This window comes from Prinia subflava, chromosome 2 (genome assembly GCF_021018805.1).
Source record: "Prinia subflava isolate CZ2003 ecotype Zambia chromosome 2, Cam_Psub_1.2, whole genome shotgun sequence".
Classification (NCBI taxonomy): domain Eukaryota; kingdom Metazoa; phylum Chordata; class Aves; order Passeriformes; family Cisticolidae; genus Prinia; species Prinia subflava.
The window spans coordinates 79,649,464-79,670,097 of NC_086248.1; the positions used below are offsets into that span (position 1 = coordinate 79,649,464).

The 20,634-nt window shown below is 40.8% G+C and overlaps 2 protein-coding genes across 10 annotated transcripts in view; both read right to left on the reverse strand.

Annotated features, from left to right (window-relative positions):
• Positions 1 to 321: 321 nt before the first annotated feature.
• Positions 322 to 7,103, reverse strand: MRPS10 (mitochondrial ribosomal protein S10). Its single transcript, XM_063390756.1, has 7 exons — positions 7,016 to 7,103; positions 3,952 to 4,010; positions 3,771 to 3,843; positions 2,592 to 2,731; positions 2,015 to 2,123; positions 790 to 879; positions 322 to 520 (listed from the first exon to the last, which is right to left on the reverse strand). Exons 1-7 carry the CDS (start codon positions 7,049 to 7,051, stop codon positions 434 to 436), a joined length of 594 nt encoding a protein of 197 aa, XP_063246826.1. The 5' UTR covers positions 7,052 to 7,103; the 3' UTR covers positions 322 to 433.
• Positions 7,104 to 10,349: 3,246 nt separating this feature from the next.
• TRERF1 (transcriptional regulating factor 1) overlaps positions 10,350 to 20,634 on the reverse strand; it is a 98,168-nt gene continuing 87,883 nt past the window's right edge. For all 9 annotated transcript variants that reach the window (XM_063390755.1, XM_063390753.1, XM_063390754.1 and 6 more), the window contains 7 exons: positions 20,075 to 20,178; positions 18,801 to 18,876; positions 13,953 to 14,041; positions 12,993 to 13,106; positions 12,125 to 12,313; positions 11,482 to 11,690; positions 10,350 to 10,878 (listed from right to left, as the gene is read on the reverse strand). In XM_063390755.1, coding sequence (XP_063246825.1) covers positions 10,557 to 10,878; positions 11,482 to 11,690; positions 12,125 to 12,313; positions 12,993 to 13,106; positions 13,953 to 14,041; positions 18,801 to 18,876; positions 20,075 to 20,178 — 1,103 coding nt within the window. In that variant the 3' untranslated portion in view covers positions 10,350 to 10,556. The remainder of the gene's footprint in view (positions 10,879 to 11,481; positions 11,691 to 12,124; positions 12,314 to 12,992; positions 13,107 to 13,952; positions 14,042 to 18,800; positions 18,877 to 20,074; positions 20,179 to 20,634) is intronic.

A 20,634-nucleotide genomic window follows, 5' to 3' on the forward strand; every position in this document is an offset into this window, starting at 1 on the left:
GGTATAAGTAGGAGAAAAGAAGATAGGAAATAGTTTATCCAACAAACTAGTTTATCCAAAACTGATAACAATCTGGCATCCATAATATTACACATTACACAAATATGAAGTGGATTTGCAAGTATTTCAGCATTCAGAAGCCATCTAGTATCAAAAGGAGATGGTATATACACATATATAAGTAAAAATAAACTTTATCTTTCTACAAACTTATTAGAAATTACCATAGTCACTGATCATAGAACAAAGTCAAACTTCTTCACTTTACAGCAGTTCAGTCTACATGTACTGGAGTTGTGAGCAAGAATAACTTGATGAAACAAGAGTTTATATAATTTATTTATAAGAGAACCTTTATTTAACAATGGACTGTCTCAGTAAATGAGGTTGATAGGAGCAATGAATTTCAGTACTAATGGAGCCAAGTACCAGTTCATGACTTTACTTCAGTTTCTTCTACTTGAGGTAGTGTATCCCAAACAGGTTTCTGAATGTGTTCTGGTATTTTCTCTATCTTAGTCTAAAAGGAGAGAAAAACAACCATTTACTGTACCAGTCAGCTAACATCCAACTACTTTGCTTTATTTATTCCGGTTCGAGACATTAATCAGATTTAAAATGCCACCTAGTGGCACTTCCAAACAATACAGCCTCTTTACCATGTAGTATTTCGGAAAAATTTCCTATCAAACTGCACTCATTTTCTCACCTGAGTTTCTAAAGACTTCAGTCGTTACTTGTACTTGCATCAGGACTCACAACAGTTAATTATGTGGGGTGGAAACTCACCTTTTTCACTTCCATGGCAACCCCTTCAGGTAAGTTTCGTTGCACATACTCCAAGTAAACTGCAGCAGTACTGCTTGTTAGGTATTTTAACTGAAACAGAAAGAATTCTTTTTTAATGAACTACTGTTAATAATACTTCAAAGAGAATAATAATTTAACAATTTGCCCTAGCTTCTTTAGCCCTTGCTAGGGGACCAAACATCTTACAGGAATCCAGTTTCCATAATAATATTCTGAACAGAAGCAGTTCATCTGTACTCAGCCCTCATGCAAGTATAAAGGGGTTACTTCACCCTGCAGAACTGCACATGCTGCCTGGGAGCACATGCATTGATTATGCTGGAAGTGGTGGATCTTAACACTGCAGGTACCAGATAAAATTAATTACATGAATTATGTAAGATTATACAAGAACCCCCAGCTTTTCTACACTCCCAGAGTTGAAGCCTGTTATAAATCCTGCAACTCCAGAGTTCCACTGAAATACTGATTTTTTAGTTTCTCCTGCTTCCACTCAATTACTGATCTTTTAGTTTTTCCTGGAAGGCAAAAATAGTGCTTATGGTCTGCGGGCAGCCACTTACACTGCTCTCATGTCAGGGGACTTGAGGTCCCATTTTGCTAAGCACTGTGCAAATATACACTAAGACACCCAGGAGCCACAAAACGCTGGCACTAAACCTTTCTTCTAAGAAAGTCAACCACAGCTGCATTCTAAACCGTGCAGATGTCTGTGTCATCGGCCACAGAGCTGGTGGTTTGTCTATGCTTCCTTTCTTCTATTTCCTACATGCAGTTTTAGTTTGCCACATGATGCTGCATAGGACAGAAGTATGTCTGCTCAAAAGACCAATTCACAGAAAGCAGAACCCTTAGTGACTGGCAATGCCAATGATGTAGCTGCATCTTCTTCCTTTCCTGAGAAAACTCTCATCCCAATGATTTTTGGAAACCAAGAGCGTAACACACATAAAGGTCACCCTCAATTCTTACTTTCCTTAGTCATTCTTTCAGCTGTTAAGATGATGGTAAAAATAAACTTTTTTGTCTAAAAATTATGTAGGCTGTGGATTCAGAATAACTCATGTTGCATTTTATGTAACTAGGTCAGTTGTTTTCCAGTATTATCCTGCATTCTCCTCACCAAAACATTTTCATTTGTGCATTAGCATGTAGTAATCTTTGAATTGTGCACTTAGAACAATTTTGTTTCCTCCTTTCTTACCTCTAAACACAAGTAATGTGTTCTCATTTCGTACTGAACTCTGTGCTTCTTGTAAATGTGTACAGATTTGAGAAGTGTAAATCGTTCTATTGTCTTTGGGGGGTTATCTCTGAGCAAAGAAGAAAAAGAAATGTTCATGTTATATAAAGGATGATAACATAAGTTTATCTGAAAAACTGTGCCGAAATCTCTGGTTTTGACACTTAGAAGATCTACAAGGAAATATGAAACACTGGTACAGTTTGTTATTAACTCACATGGGCATGGTTAACACTCAGGTTTTAACCAGCACTAGGTCAGGGCAGCTGCAGCACCGACAGCTGTACTGAAAGTACTGCCAGTATCCTTCATGCAGATAAAAAGCACTTCCACTATGGCAGTGCTGAGTGCAGAACTGCTGCTGCTTTCTTGTCACCACCCTGCCATCAAAGAAGTGTTAGATCTATAATCTGAGAAAAAAAAGTCAGATTATAGCCATTTCTTTTAAAAAATAATACTTCCAAGCAGAGGACCTGAATTACAGGAGATGACAGAAGAAGCTTCTCACTCTGTATCACTCGAGAGATCAGTTACTTACACTTTTTCAACACAGATGCCAAGTTCTTTAGCTGCAAGCACTGCAAAATATTCATAGCTGTCCAACACAGCTTTATCATGGCCTTTAACTAAAATGGACAACCTCTTGTACAGTGTTTCTGGCTCATCTGAAATAGATACCTGCATTTTTAAAGAAAGGACAAGAGTTACCACACCATGTTCTCCTTCATTAATGCATGCATTGCATATTTCCTTAGCCTGCACGCCCCATTTGTAAAAGAGCAAAAACACCCCACCACCTGTTGAGCTGCTTATTCTAGTTTATCTAAGAGTTTGACTGTATTACCTTGACTGACAGGTCTCACTCTACCAGCAAAGGCAAAGTGTGAAGAGATAGCTAACTTCTGAACATTTAGGTAAAATTTCTTCATCCAAAAAAGGAATGCCAGTTAGATATAAGGAGGACAACACTAACAACAGCAAGAACAAAACTCATTGTTGAAGCAAGTCTGGAGCAATATTTGTAATTTATACAGCAGTGGGCTAAGACGCAAGAGCTTGCTTGGGTATGGAAAATAAATAGAACATTATAGACAGCAACCAGAACTCTCACTTTACTAAGTCAGCTCGAAGACTACTTTAAACACAGTAGTCTTCCCCAAGTGTATTACCCTTCATGTTTGTACAAGTGCAAGTTTATGACTTTCAGCTGAGCTTCAATTTCTGATGGTCTGGGCATGCTGATCAACTTGAAGAGCCTTAATGAGTGCAGAAGTGCTGATTTTCCCCGAGGTTCACTCCTAGGCAGTTCAGCACACGAAACCCAGCATGTACCAGGCACAGCAGGAAGGCTGGATCAGCACTGTAGAGCTAATACTGCCTGTCAGATGTTTCTGAAGCCCCTGTCAAAAAGCTGCTAGGCTGCCGCAGGCACTGAACTGAATATGACCAAAAAGTTGGTATTTCATAGAGCTACAGCTGCACAGAAAAGAGGGAAAGTTACTGAGAGGCAGCTGTGAGCCACAGAAATCTTGTTGGGAAAAAAAAACAACCCAGAAGATCTCAAATACCAATAATCTAAATTATTTCTCTGTCTGTGATGAATTTGACATCACTAAGACAGACCTTCAAAAAGCTGCAAGAAAAGAATTCAAGTTTTTCTGGATGTCCTCTTTATTACTAAGATAATACACAAAATACTCTGTCACAGAACACTCACCAAAGGATTAGCCTTTTTCTCCTGTGTATCACCATGGGATCCAGCCAGCCGTGCTCCCATCAAGTTGGAGCTCCTAGAAATACAGTCATGGGGAAAGCATAAAATGAGTTGTTAAAGCTGGATTTTATTTTTTCAGGGAGTATGGAGGAGCAGAGGAAGGAGGAGGGGCTGTTACACTTACGGAAGAAAATACTGCTTTTGCACCATTCTTCTTGCATAACTGACAGGAAAAGCTGATCCCTGTATAAAACAGATAGGTCATGTTGTGGGGTTTTTCCCCAAAGCAGAAAGCAACCAGTTAATACAGGTTTATTAAAGATTACTTTTTTGCACACCAAAGCACAGCACATTCCTAGGCACTGATTTGACAAACTAGGAAGTCTGCTGCATTGGAAAACACAGGAAAACAGGAGCATGGAAATGTATTTCAATATACAATAGCACCTGAAGAGAGAAGCACGTTAAGAGCACAGTAACAGTATGCACTTGGTACTGAGGCACCTGAATAGCAATTACAAAGCATATTTTTAACAGAAAAATGTATTTTTGTGGCATCAGATGCCGTTTCTGTACACAATAATATTTTCTCTTTGGTTTTACTTTCATGGTACACTACATGTAAGTTTTGTCAAGTGACAAACCTAAGAAGCACTTTAAAAAGCACCTGAAAACAGTATCCTATAAATACAAAAATTTAGTCTGTGAATTTAACTGTAAATCTACTGTTTTTTCAGAAAAAAAGTTTCTTGTGATTTTGAACACTTGTTCTTTTGAAGAGACCATTTAAATAAAAATACTTCTTACAAGTAAATGAACCATGTTTAAAAGATAACACAATTTTCTGTGTTAGAAAACGAATACAGTTGTTAATCATGTAACACTACTATCTTTCACACTAGAATAATTGTTCCCTTCTGAACATGATGTGGCTTCTAGCTTCCTTCCACTAATTCTTATTTTGATAAAGTTACAGACTACTTGAGGGGGGCAGGAAAGGAACTCTCACTTAAGAGAACTTCAGGGCTGCAGCAGAATGCTGAAGCCTAATCAGTTACTTATCTTGCCCCTTGATGCTCTTTTCTGACATGTGCTGGAGTCATAGCTTTAAGAGAGAAGACAGATTCCCCACCCAGGAGTTATGCAGGTGACTGTCTAATCAAATCATCAGAAAACAGCCGGACTTTACACATTTTCAGGTAATCTCACTGCAGTTGCATAACTGACTATGATGGTACTAGGTCCCTAACCTTTTCCAGTACGCATCACACATTCATTATCCATCAGCAGTGAGCAAAGCTGTTTTCTGAAGTAATTCTGCCTCAGTTGCAATTCATCCTACAAATGCTGCTTCCAATAAAGAGCACTGCAGGAAGAGGCAGGGGAGATTTCTGTTTACAAAGCTGACTATGGTACAAATGTCTCCCCTTAAGCAATCCTTTCAAATCCAGACCTTCACAGAGCACTACTGTTGCATTCTTAAAGTGCATAACAAAATAGGCAATTTCAGGAGCACTGAATATTTGCCACTGTAGTTGATAAGCACTCAGAAAGTTTCAAAATTTATTTTGGGAACTACCTGAGCCTTAAACCTAAAAGTAGTGATTAGATAGTAATTGTCTAATGACAAACAATAAAATAGAGGGACAAGACCACAAGGCAGGGGGGAATGGCTTCAAACTGAAAGAGGGTAGGGGTAGATTAGATATTAGCAAACAATTCATGACTGTGAGGGTAGTGAGGCACTGGAACAGGCTGCCCAGAGACGCTGTGGATGCCCCATCCCTGGCAGTGTTCAAGGCCAGGTTGGATGGGGCTCTGAGCAACCTAATCTAGCAGAAGGTGCCCCTGCCCATGGCAGGGGTTGGAAATAGATGGTCATTATGGCCCCTTCCAACCCAGGCCTATGATTCTATGACAAAATTATGCTGACATTTGCACCTCAGTTCTCTCTCCCTGAAGTCAGAATGCCGCCTTCCTTCCAGCCATTCAGTGCCAATGTGGAGTACAGTAACCATCATCCGACACCACTTCAGGAAGCAGACAGGCCCATGAGCATAAAAGACTATTCAGTGCAGGGCTTAAGCTGTTTGTGCAAGTACACGACACAGAATCTGACCCCAGATGACAAATGTAAGGCTATTAACTGTAATCATAAATGAATTTTTAATCTGTTTTGGGCTTTTTTATGCATCTGCTTATGCAGTCTATGCTATGTAATCTTTTACTTTATAACTGCTTGACCTGGTTATAAGGATTTATCGTTTGCATGCAAAGATATATATGCACTCATGGTGCAATGTGTTATGTGGTTTTAGATACAAAAATTTCAGTCTTCATGCAACAAAAACGAATAAAACGAAACCTGATGAAGCAGCAGAGTTCTATCCCAAGTCTGCAGCCTTTCCAATATTCTATGGTTGTGCATATTATTCCTACTACATGCCATGTCCTTTTGTTACTAACTGAGCAAATATGCATCAAGTAAAAAGTTTTTGTAACATTAAATTAAAGGTGTTCTATGCAAATTTGACAAAATGATACACCAAATACTTCAGGTGGTAGATATGGCGTTCAGTGGGCAGGAAATTGTTAATAGTCTTATTTAATGATGTGCTTTTATGGCCATTATGGGAGATGGAAATGACACTCAAGGACCGCAACACAACAGAACCAAGACTTTCACAAAACATAATTATCCCTCTCCTAGTGCAAAATGGCCTTAATTTTGTTTGGCCGAGAGCCTCTCAGGGGGAGACAGACACATGAAAAACAAGCCCAGAACGCACTGCATACATAGAAGAGAGTTTAGGGCTTAAAAAAATCCAATTTTCTCAATTTGAGAGAAAGCAATCACTGTTTTTAAGCCCTAACTAGCAAATACCGTCAGTGCAAAATGCTTTCCTATTATTTTACCATGTAACTTCCAAGCTTTGAAACTTTTGAGACTAGAAACTCGCCTAGCACATGGCTTCCACATCCAAGTCCCCTATTCTTCGCTATCCCTTCCACCAGGACGAACTGCGGGAAAACCGCAGAACTGCAGGGAACAGCTCTGAGGACCCGCCAGGCGATGATGGCGTGCGGAGACACAGCCCCACGCTGCACGGCCCCAACCCTCCCGCAGCCCGAAGGACAGCCCTTGCCACCTTGTCCCCTTTTCCCGCTGCCCTCAGGAATGCAGACGCTGAGGAAAAGGAGGGGAGTACGGGGGGGTACGGCGTTCCCTCTCCCGCCACACACCGCACCTGGCACAGCCGCCGCCACAGCCACCCCGCCGCCATCTTGGCTCCGCCCCGGCCCGCGCTGCCTCGCCCGGAAGGAGAAGCGCGGCCGCCCCCGCTCCTCCTTCCCCCGCTGGGGCGGTCGGGCCGAGGGGCAGTGCTCGGGGTGCCGCGGCCGGCTGGGAACTCGCATGGCGCCGCAGGAGCCCTACGAGGCCCCAACTCGGCTCCCCCACCCCGCTTCCCGCCTCCCCCGAGCGCTGCCTCAGGGCGGCACCGGCGGGGCAGCGGCTCCCCCTCAGCCGCTTCCCGGTCCCCTGCCAGGCGCTCCCCGTCCTGTTCTCTAGGAATCCTTGGAAAAAAACCAAACCAAAACCAAACCAATTACACGAACCCTAGTTTTCAACCTTCTCCCCGCTCTTAAAAATATTTTAAAGGACACAAGCCCGTTAGAGCAAAACCCATTCGAGTGTATTTTACCGAAATAGAAAAATGACTGGAAATGGCATATAAACAAACCCCTTTCTTTTTACACATACAAATAGCGGTTAATAATACAACACAGCTTCTGATCGGTACCGAATCTGTCAAGGGGGCGGGGAGATAAGTACTAATTTATGCCACTAAATACACACAACAAGGTAGGCAGTGTGGAGTGAGATTAACCTGAAATTAAGCTGTGCAAGTCAAATGCTAACGGGAACCTGAAACCAGCATAGATCACAAGCTCTATCAAATGTATATATTTTTTTTATTTTGTTACTTCCTCTGCCACCTAAAATTACAGTCCGCTTTTTACACTAGAACGCCTAAAATATTTACACAACCATCTTCTAATAAAATAACAGTTAAATATTGAAAATAAGATTTTTCTCATAAAATATGTTTTCTGTATGTACAGGTTTTATCAAAGAGGACTAGATCCAATATTGAATAGTTTTCCATCATCAACCATCGGCAAGAAAAAAGTTTTCTGAAACAAAACTATGTTCAACTCACGTACAAATAGGCAGAACAGCACATTTAACATCAGCCAGTGCAACACTTAATAATGACGAAGTCAATGTTTGAGGCCTAAATCATGTACTGCTTAAGGAAATGTGCATTTCTTTTTTTTTTTTTTTTTTTTTCCTTTATGAATAACTTCTTTGGTTATTGTTGTTCTATTATATTCTTGGCTGTACAATAAAACAGCACCCAATTAATGTTACTTAACCAGGCATATATGTATGTATATGTATTTATAGATTCTAAGCTTAGCACAGGTCCTGCCCAATTGTTACTAAAAAAGTGCCACTGTAGATTCTTTAATACAGAGCTGATCTTCAGAATCAAGCCCCTAAGTTTGTACTGTATTTCACTCAGTTCTTCATGCAGAACTCTGATTTCAGTCATCATTTTGCTTAAACAGTTTTTAACCACCAGGAACCTGAAAACCTGTCCATTTTCCAGTGTAGAGCCTTTCTCACAAAGATCCTTAAAAGTTCAAAATTATACAAAAGGAAGTGTAGACTCTGCTGGGCTGTTTCTAACACAGGCTCCTGAAAGCCAACACGTTTTAATGCTTGCAAAAGCCTCCACTTAGCAAACCACGAAGACTTGCCCTTTTCTGTGAGATTTTTAGTCAGTGGGTCTCACTGGTGGTGAGCACCCAGTCTGCTGAACCTGCGTTGCTTATGGCCCTTGTAAAATAAAATGTCACAGCATGGACAGGATCTGCTGGGGAATGTGCTGAATGGCGGGTTGGGAAACAAAAAGCTGCTGCTGCCTGATCTCCTGAAGCTCAGGGGTACAATGAGGGAGAACATCTCCCCTTATGTGACAGGAGTGAAATTCCACCCCCTGGTCAAATCCTACTGCCAAAACTCTGGAAACCCCCCCCAAACATCAAAACAACTATGTACACAGGAACTTCACTAACCGGAAACAGAGAAGTTATTTCCATTCTCCTGAAGGGTTGTTCTTTAGTATCTGAACATTCGACCTTAAGTAGAAACTTGAGGTCATTTGGCTTCACATATTTGGCTTTGACAGAGAAGGCACCTCTCTCTGTCTGTAGGTCCCACTGGTTCTGAACTTGCGTGGTCCGGTGACTCCTACAAAAGTGCCGTGATTTACGCTCATTTTGCATAGTTAAACAAGGATAACGAGTAGAAAATAAGACCCACCATCCCTCAGATTCTGGTGATGATATTAGGAATATGGCAAAAGAACCCAGTAAAATAAAACCCAACCCATAAAAAAATCCCAAACAAACCTGAAGCCTGGAAGATCTGAAATAAGTCTTATAAAATATTTTATAAAGTTAACAATACTCGTCTACTGTGCAAAATTCACAAGAAAATCAGTGTTGCTGCCTGTGAAAGCTCTGCAATCAGCATTTGTATTCTGCAGTTAAAGGTCCACTCAACCTAACTCCATTTCTTCCTTCATTGTTTTATTCTGCAACGTACAATTCTTTCAATATCCTGTTTAATCAGAGAACCAAATCTAAATTTATATAAACTGTGTCAGGTGCCCAGCTTGTAGATCCGAACCTAAGGGAGGAGAAATGGTCATTAAACAGCAACACCAACTCACCTTTGCAGCATGTTTATAATAAATAAACAACAGCTGAATTTGATGTAATGTAGAGGACTGAAAATGGCACAAGAATAACACATTATACCTAAGTGCTGAAAGCATATCAGTCTCTTCCAGTGGCAAGAATGCTTCCCTGTGTTTGCCTGGTGAGAGAGCAGCATTGCTCAAGCACACGCTCCCCTAAAACCACCGAGATGGCTATTCCACAGTGTGATTTATTGTCACGGGACAATATTTCCAGTGCAATCTGATTACCAAGGCAGTATTCCTGATTCAGTGTTCCCATCAGAGGATGTGAACCACAGAACAATCATTTTCCTTCTTCAATCCTTGAAATTAGGTCATTTTAAAATCAGCAGATCAAAACCTTGCTAAAATGGAAGGTCTAAAGTGTCCTGTGTAACCAAGACAGAACTGAAAATGAACTGCAATATTACTAACTCTTTCACAGTTAAACCAGATTTTTTTTTTCCTCCATCTCGCTTGAAATGGCAGCACAAAGACAAATAATGTAATCATATCTTTAAGAGAGATGACATTTACTCTCTAGAAGATGCTGGAAATGATCCAGTGTAGGCAAAAAAAAAAAAGTTTCATCAGAAGTGTGTGAAATTTATTCTTGTAATTGGGGTAAAATGAAACTTGGAAGAGTTAAAGACTAAAGATTCTACCAGGACCATCTGGTAGGAACTGATAGCAGAACCATGAACTTCTGTAATTAGTGGCCTTAGAAGTTATCAGCAAAAAGAGCTCAGATAAAAACACCTTATAAGAATATTTGTACCAATTATTTATTTCTTCCCCCAAAACACAAATTAATAAAAAAAAAAGGGAAAAAAGCAGATTTTTTTTTCTAGACCTGGATAAAAGAATTATAATTTTCAACAGGTAGTTTACAATCAGTGGGAATAAACAAGCAGTCCAGGTTTCCTGATTGATCCATTCAGGGTGTGCTCAGTAGCTGTCTATCAAACAACTTTATTTACAACTCAGCATCATCCTGCAGTAGATCTGGATCTTCATCATCCAGTAAAAGGTCAGCATCCATCACTTCATTCTCTTCCATGACATCACCGAGATCCGGAACAACATCATCATCAATGTCACCAACATTTTCAACATGTTTAACCAAACTCATGTGATCCAGAGGGATCAAACTATGCCCAGCTGGCCCAGTAGTTCTTGCAATAGTGGCTGCCATCTCTGCTGCCACAGCAGCTTTCTGAGCTTTCTGCCTTTGCTGTTCTTCTTGTTGTCTGTGAGTCTTCATATGAGCGTTGCGGCTTTTGATTTTGAAGAAGACCCTAAATTTTAAAGGAAAAAAAAAATCAGATTGAAATGCACTGCTTTTGATGAAATGAGCCAAAAAAGACTCAACAACTTATCAGTACATTTGCTTCCTTGTCCTGAAATAGAAGTCAGTGAAGTCTGCAATGCCATGGTGCGAATTTCAGGGACACATTACCAGATTTATACATCCCAATGGTACCAAAATGGCCTACTCTGATTTTGCCGGAGGTAGTTTGTAGCTCCCACACCTGCTTCAGTATCTATGCACATCCTAATTTTCCCTCTACCAGTTTCACAACCATCTTGCATAATGGGGAAAAAGTGAAGGATTACCACATCAGGATGGACAAACTCAAGCACAGAAACACAGAAAATGTTGCCCACTGCCACATCCAAGTCTGTGATGAAGCAGGAAGCTGGAATGTCAGGAGTAAATACTGCAGGGGGCATCCAAAATGTCATGCAAACCTATCTCTGACAGTTTTGGTAAGAGCACGCATCATCTAAGGGGAAAGCTTCTTTCAAGACAGAGCAAAATACAGAGTTTTTTCACAGCACTGCTGATGTGGAATCTCAACAGGCAAAGGCGATGCTGCACTGCAGACAGTCACACTTACTTGCCACACTCCTTGCAAGGAAAAATTGTCGTTGGGTCGGTCTCGCCGCTTGTTGTGCTGTGGGCAGGTGAGCTCTTGATGGAGCAGTATCCGCTCTGCGTACCAGATTTCTGCTTGGTGCCGGGAATGGGGCAGCGTGTCCTCGTCACCTGGTTCGTACCTCCGTGAATGCGAGCGTGGCCATTCAGCGCTTGTCGGGAACTGAACACCTGGCAGGGAGCAGGGTGGTGGGGAGGAGGAAAAAAAAACAACACACACACAAAAAAATAAACCCCGGGAAATCACAATACTGGAACTGCAGAAGGTAGGATGCTGAATGCATATCACAACAGAACAAGTATACACCTCTAAATGCACCATCTACTCGCTCAAAGGGTGCTTGTTTTCAGCAATATCCCACTATCGTTGAGGATAGTCACAATAAAACAAAGCAGTGAGCTATCCTATTATTAAAGTTGTGTAACCTAATTGGAGCTGCTACCATATAGTATTTCTAACTGATACATCAGAATTTTCTGTACAGTTCAAACTGCTTATATTGTGTGGGGTGGGAATTAAAAGCAGTCAAAATCACAAGTCAGTAGTTTACACATACGACCACCATCACCACCCTCTCCCCCTTAAATATACCAAACACACGTACAGCGCCACAGTTTGGCATTTCACAGATGAAGGAGGATGAAGACAGTGAAAGACCCTGAACGGCAGGTAGATCTATGGGTCCAACAAGAGAGATTGCTGGTGGGTCAGGTGACTTCTGCATTTCCCTTTCTTCCTTTCTGTCGTCTTCGATCTCCTCATCTTCTTCTAACACTTCCTCTTCTCCACTTGTCTAAAACAGACAGTGCATTTAAGGAACACTAGAAATATGGTCAAAGATAGACAGCACTGGATACAGAGTTCTGAAACAGCAAGTAGTTTAGTCAAGTGTGCTTCCCAGTATCAGTATTTCTCCCCATCCTGAATGGACTTCTGGTCTTACTGGAGCTACCACCCCTAATGGATAAGCTACAGCACATAAAGCTTCTCTGCAGTGCTCAAGACAGCCTCCATGTATTACAGAGCTGTGGTTCCGGAGATCTACAAATGCCAGGCACAGTGCTGCCCTCCTGCCATTAGAGAGGCCATGTACACTGTACTTGTAGTCAACTTACTTTAACAAAACCCCAAAACAACCAACCAAAAAATCCCCAACCCACAAACCAACACATCCCAAGTCGTATTTGTACTGGAATGTTAGAGCAGCCTTTAGAAACACACATAGGCACAGGCATAATTTACAGAGGTTTCCCTGGACTACAGTTAGGTAATGCACTTTTATCTGGTTGCAGTCCAGCCACACAAATCTTGGTGTAGCTGAGGTCACAAAATGTTCACACAGAACATAATTTAGAATTATGGAATAATTTCTCTTGGAAGATACCTATGTGACTTAATTCAACCTCCTCCTCAAAACAGGACAAACAAAAAATTACCAAGTGATGAACTTTCTCATCTTCTTTTAGACTTACCAAGCATTCGTCTCTTTTCTTCTCTAAACGCGTTCTGTGTTTCCGTCCCAAACGCAAGATTTTCTTCCAGGTATAGTAGTATTCCACACATTGTGCAACTGTCTTAGACTTAACCTGTAGTTAAGGAATTGAAGAAATAGTCCAGTCTTAATTTCTTGCTTTCATTCAACACAATTTTAATATATTACAAGAGGAAGGCTTTATTCCTCAAACATTCAAATGGAGGAAAAAAAAAAAAGGCAGTTTGACTACACAGGAATACTCTTGTAATTATTTTATAATTTTTTTCAGCCAAATTTGCACTGACTTGTTCAACTTCAGTAGATTTCTCTGGGATTCTCTAAACTCCAGACAGAAAATGACTCAGAATGCACTCTTGTTGCTCAGTTGTACAGTGGCACTACACATGGCACCACTGAGAAATGTAGGAATTAAGGCTTGACTCCCATAAACCCACATATTTTTCAACATTTGAGCTAACAAGTAGGGTATTGTGCCCTGAGATTTATAACCTTGTCTTTTCTGCTTTGCGGCAGAACATGAAAAGTAAGCCCAAACATGTTTTCTCTTAATTAATAGGTTTCAACCCTTTCTGGCACCAGGCTCAATGCCAGTGACTCTGGTACTTTGTAACAAACTGCCAGAGAACATCAAGACTATTAATAGAAAACCATACTTGTCCCACATATAAAATGCCATGACTTGGATTCCAGGTGTGAAAACTTTCATGTAATAACAGGAGGAACAACTTTTATTTATTTGTAACTGTTTTTTACTGGTATCTAATGCACAGGTACACCCAATGAATATACCACTCCTATCAGTGCTCTTGTAACCACTGCTGCCTGTATGCCTGCTATCAGGCACCTGGTCTGGCACTGGAGGGAAAATGAAGAGGAACAGAATAGAGCAAAAGGAAAAAAAACCCACCAGCAATTGACAGAACAAAAATAACCTTACCATTTTCTGTACAAATATGAAATCTTTGCTGTAGGTGGACAATGCCTCTTTGAACAGTCTCCTTTCTTGATGCGTCCATTTGTCAGAGCCTTAAAAAAGAACGTGAAATCCTTATGAATTATAAAAACTCACCACCTTTATGTTGATGCCATATCTGAAACAAGAACCAGGAAGTCTCAAGCACATATGAGTGATTGCTGCTACCCACAAGCATGGCTGTACTGACTCAGACCGAAAGTCCATCTAACCAGGATTTGGTCTCCAGCAGTGGTGACAGGCAGTTGCCTAGGAAACAGTAAGATCAGGGCAAGCAAATACAATGCCTCTCCCTAATTTTTCCTAACCTCTGACCATGTTGGGCACAGGGGATTTCCTGAGTCTGTTACAATTTGCTTATTTAGTAACTACCCTTGTAAGTGCTGAGCCACTCCTCCTTTCAGTCAATTAAACTTCTCATACCCAAAACATCCTTCGCCAAGGAGTTTCACAGATCAGTGGACACTCTGCATGAAGAGCCACCTCTTTTTTTTGTTTCCTGGCCCCAAGTAACTTCCCTGGGTGACCCTTCATTCTTCAAGTGGAGGAGAAAGTGAACCCAACCTTGACCATCACCTCCATGCTATTCAGAACTGTGTGCCATTTCTATCACTCCCAAATCTTTGATCATTATTCCTGTCCCCCTCTGAACCTTTTCCAGTACTAAAACATTCCTATAAAGACAAGAGGAACAGAAAGGCACACAGAAGTACACATAAAGTCTAGACTTTCACACTGGCATCACCATGTTTTCTATCCTCTTAACACTTGACTATTATTTTAGCTGTTGCAAAATACAGCTGCTACTTTCTTAGAACTAGCATTACAATCCCAAACTTTCATTCTAGTTGAGAAGTACCACCACAGAGCTCATAATTTCCTATGTAAGGCTTGAATTGTTTATTCCCATGTATGCCACCTTACATTTGATGACACAGAAGTTCAAATCTCCTTTTGTTCTCCTTTTGTAAGATCCTTTTGCAGCTCTTCACTTCCATGGTTTGGGATAAGACATTTAAATCCTCTGTGGCAGAGGTCACAAGCAGGTAGAAACTGTAGCAATGTGCAATATGCACAAAGTGTTTTTTATCATTTAATGAAAACTGTATATAAAAATTCCAAATATTGTTATTCTGTGTTTGGTCCTCTGGCCTAACTGCCCCTGAAAATGTGAAATCAACACTTAAATCGAACTGAATTTATGCTTTCTCAGTATTAGTCAAACAGAAGGAGCACAGGATTGCTCTGATGCATCAAAGCAGCGTTACATACATTAAAGGAAGGATATGCAAGAAGTTATGAAGTGGATGCCTTTGAAATGACTTACACTATAAGAAGATTCTACTTCAGACTGAGAATTTATGAAACATCTAAAGCTTTAATGAAAAGAAATCCCAAATATTCCTGTCCCTGTTACTACTCCCCATAGAAATGCTTGCTTCTGCACCAATATCAATTAACTTGGGTCTTGGCACCAAGCATGGTATTGAACTCTACAAGTTACTTTTGTCTAAAATAAAATAGCAATGTTATTAACTGCAAATGTTTTGTTTTTCAGCATTGGCTCCCAGGCTTACAAGCTCAGAGCAGGTATCTCATCACTCCTTTATATGCTGAAAACTACAAAATTAACTTTTCTGCAACCTGTTTTCTATAGGCTCTTCCAGTACTGGATATAAGCATGCATTAGTTTTTTCCACAGAGATTTACACTTAAAGCTCTCTTAAGCATCAGAGAAAGGCACTGGCTTCAAGCCACAAGTTTTACTTATTCTGTTATCACCCAGAGATCTTTCTGCTGACACACTGCCTTTCCATCTTTTCCCACCCTGAACCAGCATCATTCTCTTCTTACACAAGTTGTCAGTCATTTGCATTTACCCTCCCTTTGTGCAGGGGTAAATGCACTCATGCAGTCCAGGAGGCCACTCTATTATGCCAAAACGTAACTTTAAAAAGCATGAGAACACCAGGAGAGATTTTCTTTTTTTCCAGTCATTCTGCTCTCCTGCCTCTACCCCACCCTCCAAAAAAGACAACACAATAAAAATAACATAGAATCACTTCCATGAACTAATTTTCTTGTGTACCTATGGAGAATTTGGGCCTTGCATACTTTCCCCAATAGCTGTGGTATTAGCAGAGACCCTTATAAGATTATGCGGGTTAATTGGAAGTAACCTAATTAATAGAATAAATCCTGTGTAGGAAAAGAAACAGAAGAAAAGCTGTTTTTAACTCTGGTTGCTGGGAAACCACTTTTGCTCTTGTTAGCTTGAGGGAGATATAGAGAACGTGCATAGAGAGAGATCTGCAATGCAGCAAAAAGAATTTGGGGCTTTAGAATACAGATTAAATTTTAAAGCTGATCTATATGTTTAGATATTTATTCTACATTTTGTTTTACCTGCCATACTGTTTTTTGCACTGATTAACTGACATTAAATAGCTTCTTCTCATCTGTGTGCTTTGGGCCCAACTTGTGGGTTTCAAGGGGGCTACATGTACACCCAGGGAGCCCCAAGGAGAGGGAGCTGAAAGCCACTACATACAACATATGCTGGGTCTGACCACAATCCTGTCACAGCATGTACAAGAAGCTTCCAGAATGCCTGAAGTGCCCTGTGTCAGAGACCACCTCTCCTGCATTTCTCACTGCAGAACCTCAGACCTCCACTGTTTAAAGGAGAACAATTCAAGTGTTTGCAACAGTGCCCCTCTTGTATTAGGTAGGTGCTCCCTCTCTCTTCCTAAAACACCATCCTGACAGATGGCAAAGTCTTAGGACAGAGATTAGGGTGTTCTTCCAAGGAGCCCTGGTTCAGCATGTCCAGCTCTCTTGGCACACAACAGAAAATCCTCAAGCTTTACAAGGGCTTCCTTCACAAGTTTCAAAGGTGACCCATTTGCCTGCATGCTCATTCAAAGGCAATGCTAAGGATGAGTTTGGGTATCTGTTGTTTGGGGTACTCTGATGAGTTAATTCTCATGAGTAAGTGGCACGCTCTGTTTCATTGTATTCCATCTTTAAATGTGGCAAGCCTGAGAGCCGTGATTTTTGAGTATGGAGCAGAAAACATGAAGTTATCCCAAAATGATGCCACTTGAAGTCATATTAAAGCTATTCATGCACTAGATTGTGAAAAATTCTCATATGCCTCGAGTGGCTGATTATCAATCAGAAATAAACTTATTCAAGAGCTGCTGCACAGTGCCACAGCAGTGCTGTCAATAAAGTTACAGTCACATGTTGCATGTAAGAGCATTAGGAAAGTAGTGCTTTGTGTTGTTATTTTATGGCACTTAAATCCAGGCTGGTGAGATTTTATTTCATGCTGTGATAAGCACAATCAAACTTTCTTTCCTGTTTAAGAAACAGGGATTCAAAGGTGTCCACAGGCCTCAGTGCTAGTTACCAAGGATTAGAATCATCTTATGTGAAATTAAACAAAACAGTCTCGTGGCTCCTCCCTGAACCCCAATGAATTCTTTCTGAAACCACTGTTAAGTTGCTTTGGTAGAGACTGTTCCTCCTCTGCCATAGAGGCAGCAATTTTTTATCTGCTCTGCTAATTAAATTGCTAACTGATGAAGAAGAGGCTGCGGAGTATCTCCTCATCTTCCTGCTCTCAAGCCCTTGAACTGTCTCACACATATGATTTGGTGTCATCTCTTTAGGCAAGAGATGACCCTGATCAAAATTCCTGGCTGATGTCCTTCTCCATCCATTACCATGTCCACCCTTTGGACTGCAACAGAGCTGCTATCACAGGCACCAAGCACTTCTCTCAGACAAAACCAAAAACCTATTTACTGTCAGTATCAGCCACCATCAAACACATTTCTGTTCTTGTTCTCAGGCCAAGGGGTTAAGGAGTTGCTTTACAAAGACTCCTTGTTACCTGGAAGTCTTTCCAGTGGCCTGCTCCAGCCAGGAAGTAGACTGCTTCTGTACTTACCTTGCACAGTGACTGTAACTGAAGTGAGTACCTGACCTTTGACACTGTGATTGACTGACCAACAGAAGACTCTTGGCTCATTTCCTATTGAGCCTGAACTCAGATGAAGTTTGAAATGTCTTGTGTAAAACCCTATTCTGTGCCTCAGCACTTGTTAGCCACTACAAAGCATTTAACAATAGCATGGGGGGCTGCAGAGGAGACACTGCCATCTCTGCTCAGGTGACACAACTGAACTCCAGTGACTTACATCACATTTGTATTTCACTTCTGTTTCACACCACAATGCAGTTCTTGCTGAATTTTATGAAACAAGTCACCAACCCAGACTTTTTTGACTAGATTCCCACACAGAGGCTCTGTAAGCAGCACTAAGATCCTAGTAAGAGTTACAGCACTGCCTCTTTGGAAGGGTGCTCAGGATTATCATATTCATTTATTGTGCACCATTCACCTCAGAAGAAGCAGGCAGGATGGCTGATTGTTTATGTACCAGAAAATTAAGACATTAATGATACTAAATTATAAATTACAAATAGCAGCAATTTTAAAAGGAGATGAAATTGTTAAATTTCAGTTTAAAAGAGAAAAATAATTATCCGAAGCAGTTTTAAATCCATAGAATCCTACACAGCAACATGGATGCAAAGCTTCTGTACATAGTCAGTCATGTATAAAACTGCTAAACTTGCAACAAACAGCTGTGGGAGAACCCTTGGCACCATCCGTATCATCTCTATTAAATGCTGCCATCCCTGCAGCAGACAGCAGAGAGTGCAACGTGATCCCATGCTCCAGCCTGGGAAGCCAGGCTTGGACTGTGTAACAGATAGAAAGATCACAAGGAAACCTACCAGCATAGTGGTAATTTGCCAAAGGATGACACTTCAGTCTCACTGGCTTTCTCAACAGCAGCTTTTCAAGAGCAACCTAAATGAAAAAGCAGGGAAAAACAGAATTAGGAAAAGCAATCAGCTGTGGCATAAAGCTGCATTTAGAAGACTATTTGGTATGAGGATATGAATTAATTTTCTCTCTTTTCTCTTTTCTGTCATATAAAATCACATCAAATTGCTCCAAGGCCCATTAACACTGTACCTCACAGAAGAGCACCTAATGTGCACCTGTCCTGCCTTAATGAACACAAATGTGGCTATTACTTAGCAACTTCCAGCTCATTCCCTCCCTTCTGCTTGCCACAAACAAATACATGTATGTGTTTGACTTCATAGTATTAATTAATACTAATATTTAATAGTTGGTTTGACAGCATTAATATTTATAGCATAAAATATTTTAGAATATCTGTGTAGGTCAACATCTGTCAAGAATGACTGCAAGTATAGCTGATAGTCCTTCAGATCAGGAAAACAGAGGATTTATGGATCCCTAAAATTTTTCCTCTGAAAATGCAAACTCTCTGTAAAGCAAATTCCACATCCTGACATTCTCAGACCCCTCAGATACAGCTAACAGAGCCTAAGGAAAGTGGGACACAAGCTAAAACCCACTGTATCAGCCAATCCAGTGAGACTCATTCCAGCCCCGTGTTTTGTTGCATTTGGTTTTATATTGGCTTTCCAGGAACTGGTACAAGGGGCCTTGCCTTTCCCTAACACTGGGCAAAATGGATGTTTTGCCTTAGTTAATAACATTCCCATCACTAAACTAATGCAAATATTTGAAATGCATTATTTATATAAGAACTGTGTGCAATTACCTCATAGTTCTGAACAAATAAGTGGATGTGATTGCCGCTCCAAAAAAAGGGGGCTTTTTTATGAGGGCTAGAGGAAGACTAAGCTCTCTGTGACCAAATATAAAGCCTGTGAAATATCAGGGCTGGAGCAAGCACTGGGAGACATTCAAAGCCCCAAGGCTATAAACTAAGTAATCTTATCTATATGAAATATACAGTAAGCCTTCAGAGAGGCACTGCTTTGAAATTTAAATTTATTAGAGAATAAAGGGAAAAGTCATTCCCCAAAAATGTTACAGGATGTTTAAAGCATCATTTCAAATCAATCAGAAATCTTTTTTATATAACCATATCTAAATCCATTTAATAAAGCATGCTAATTTATCTGCAGAAGAGGATCATATCTCCCCTTTCAGCTTTTTATCTTACCATAATATCTCCTTTTGCTTCAAAGAGAGAGTGCAAAGCGTATTCTGAGTTAGTTCCTCCACCAGGTAACACACTGGAACAGCTCATATTTAAAAGGTCTTCCACTGTCAGAAACAAGTCAACATTTTACTGCTAATACAGTAGCCTGTCAGTCAAACAGCTGGAGCCAAGGATTCTGTTAGGCCCCTCAAAGACTACATAGTTCAGGGCAACAGATTCTTCCACATTTTTTTTCCTCAGCATCTCATCTCTTTGTTTTAGGATCACTGAGGAGAGGATGTAACACAGCACATCCTTGGGATGGGACAGGCTACTCCAGAGCCAGAGATCTGCCTGTGAGGCAATGACTTGCATGGACCAGTGATGTTGCTGTGCCAAGAAGGTTCCAGCCAGGGTGGCAAAACAGAATGAACCATGTTAGAAGCAGGAAAAAATTCTGCTCAGGACTGTAGAATCCACCAAGCCTGCCATATTTCCTCTCAACTATGGTCACAGGACAGGCCCAAGATCCATCAGCTGCCTCTCAGCTGTGACCTCTGCCTTTACCAGGCAGTTCAGTA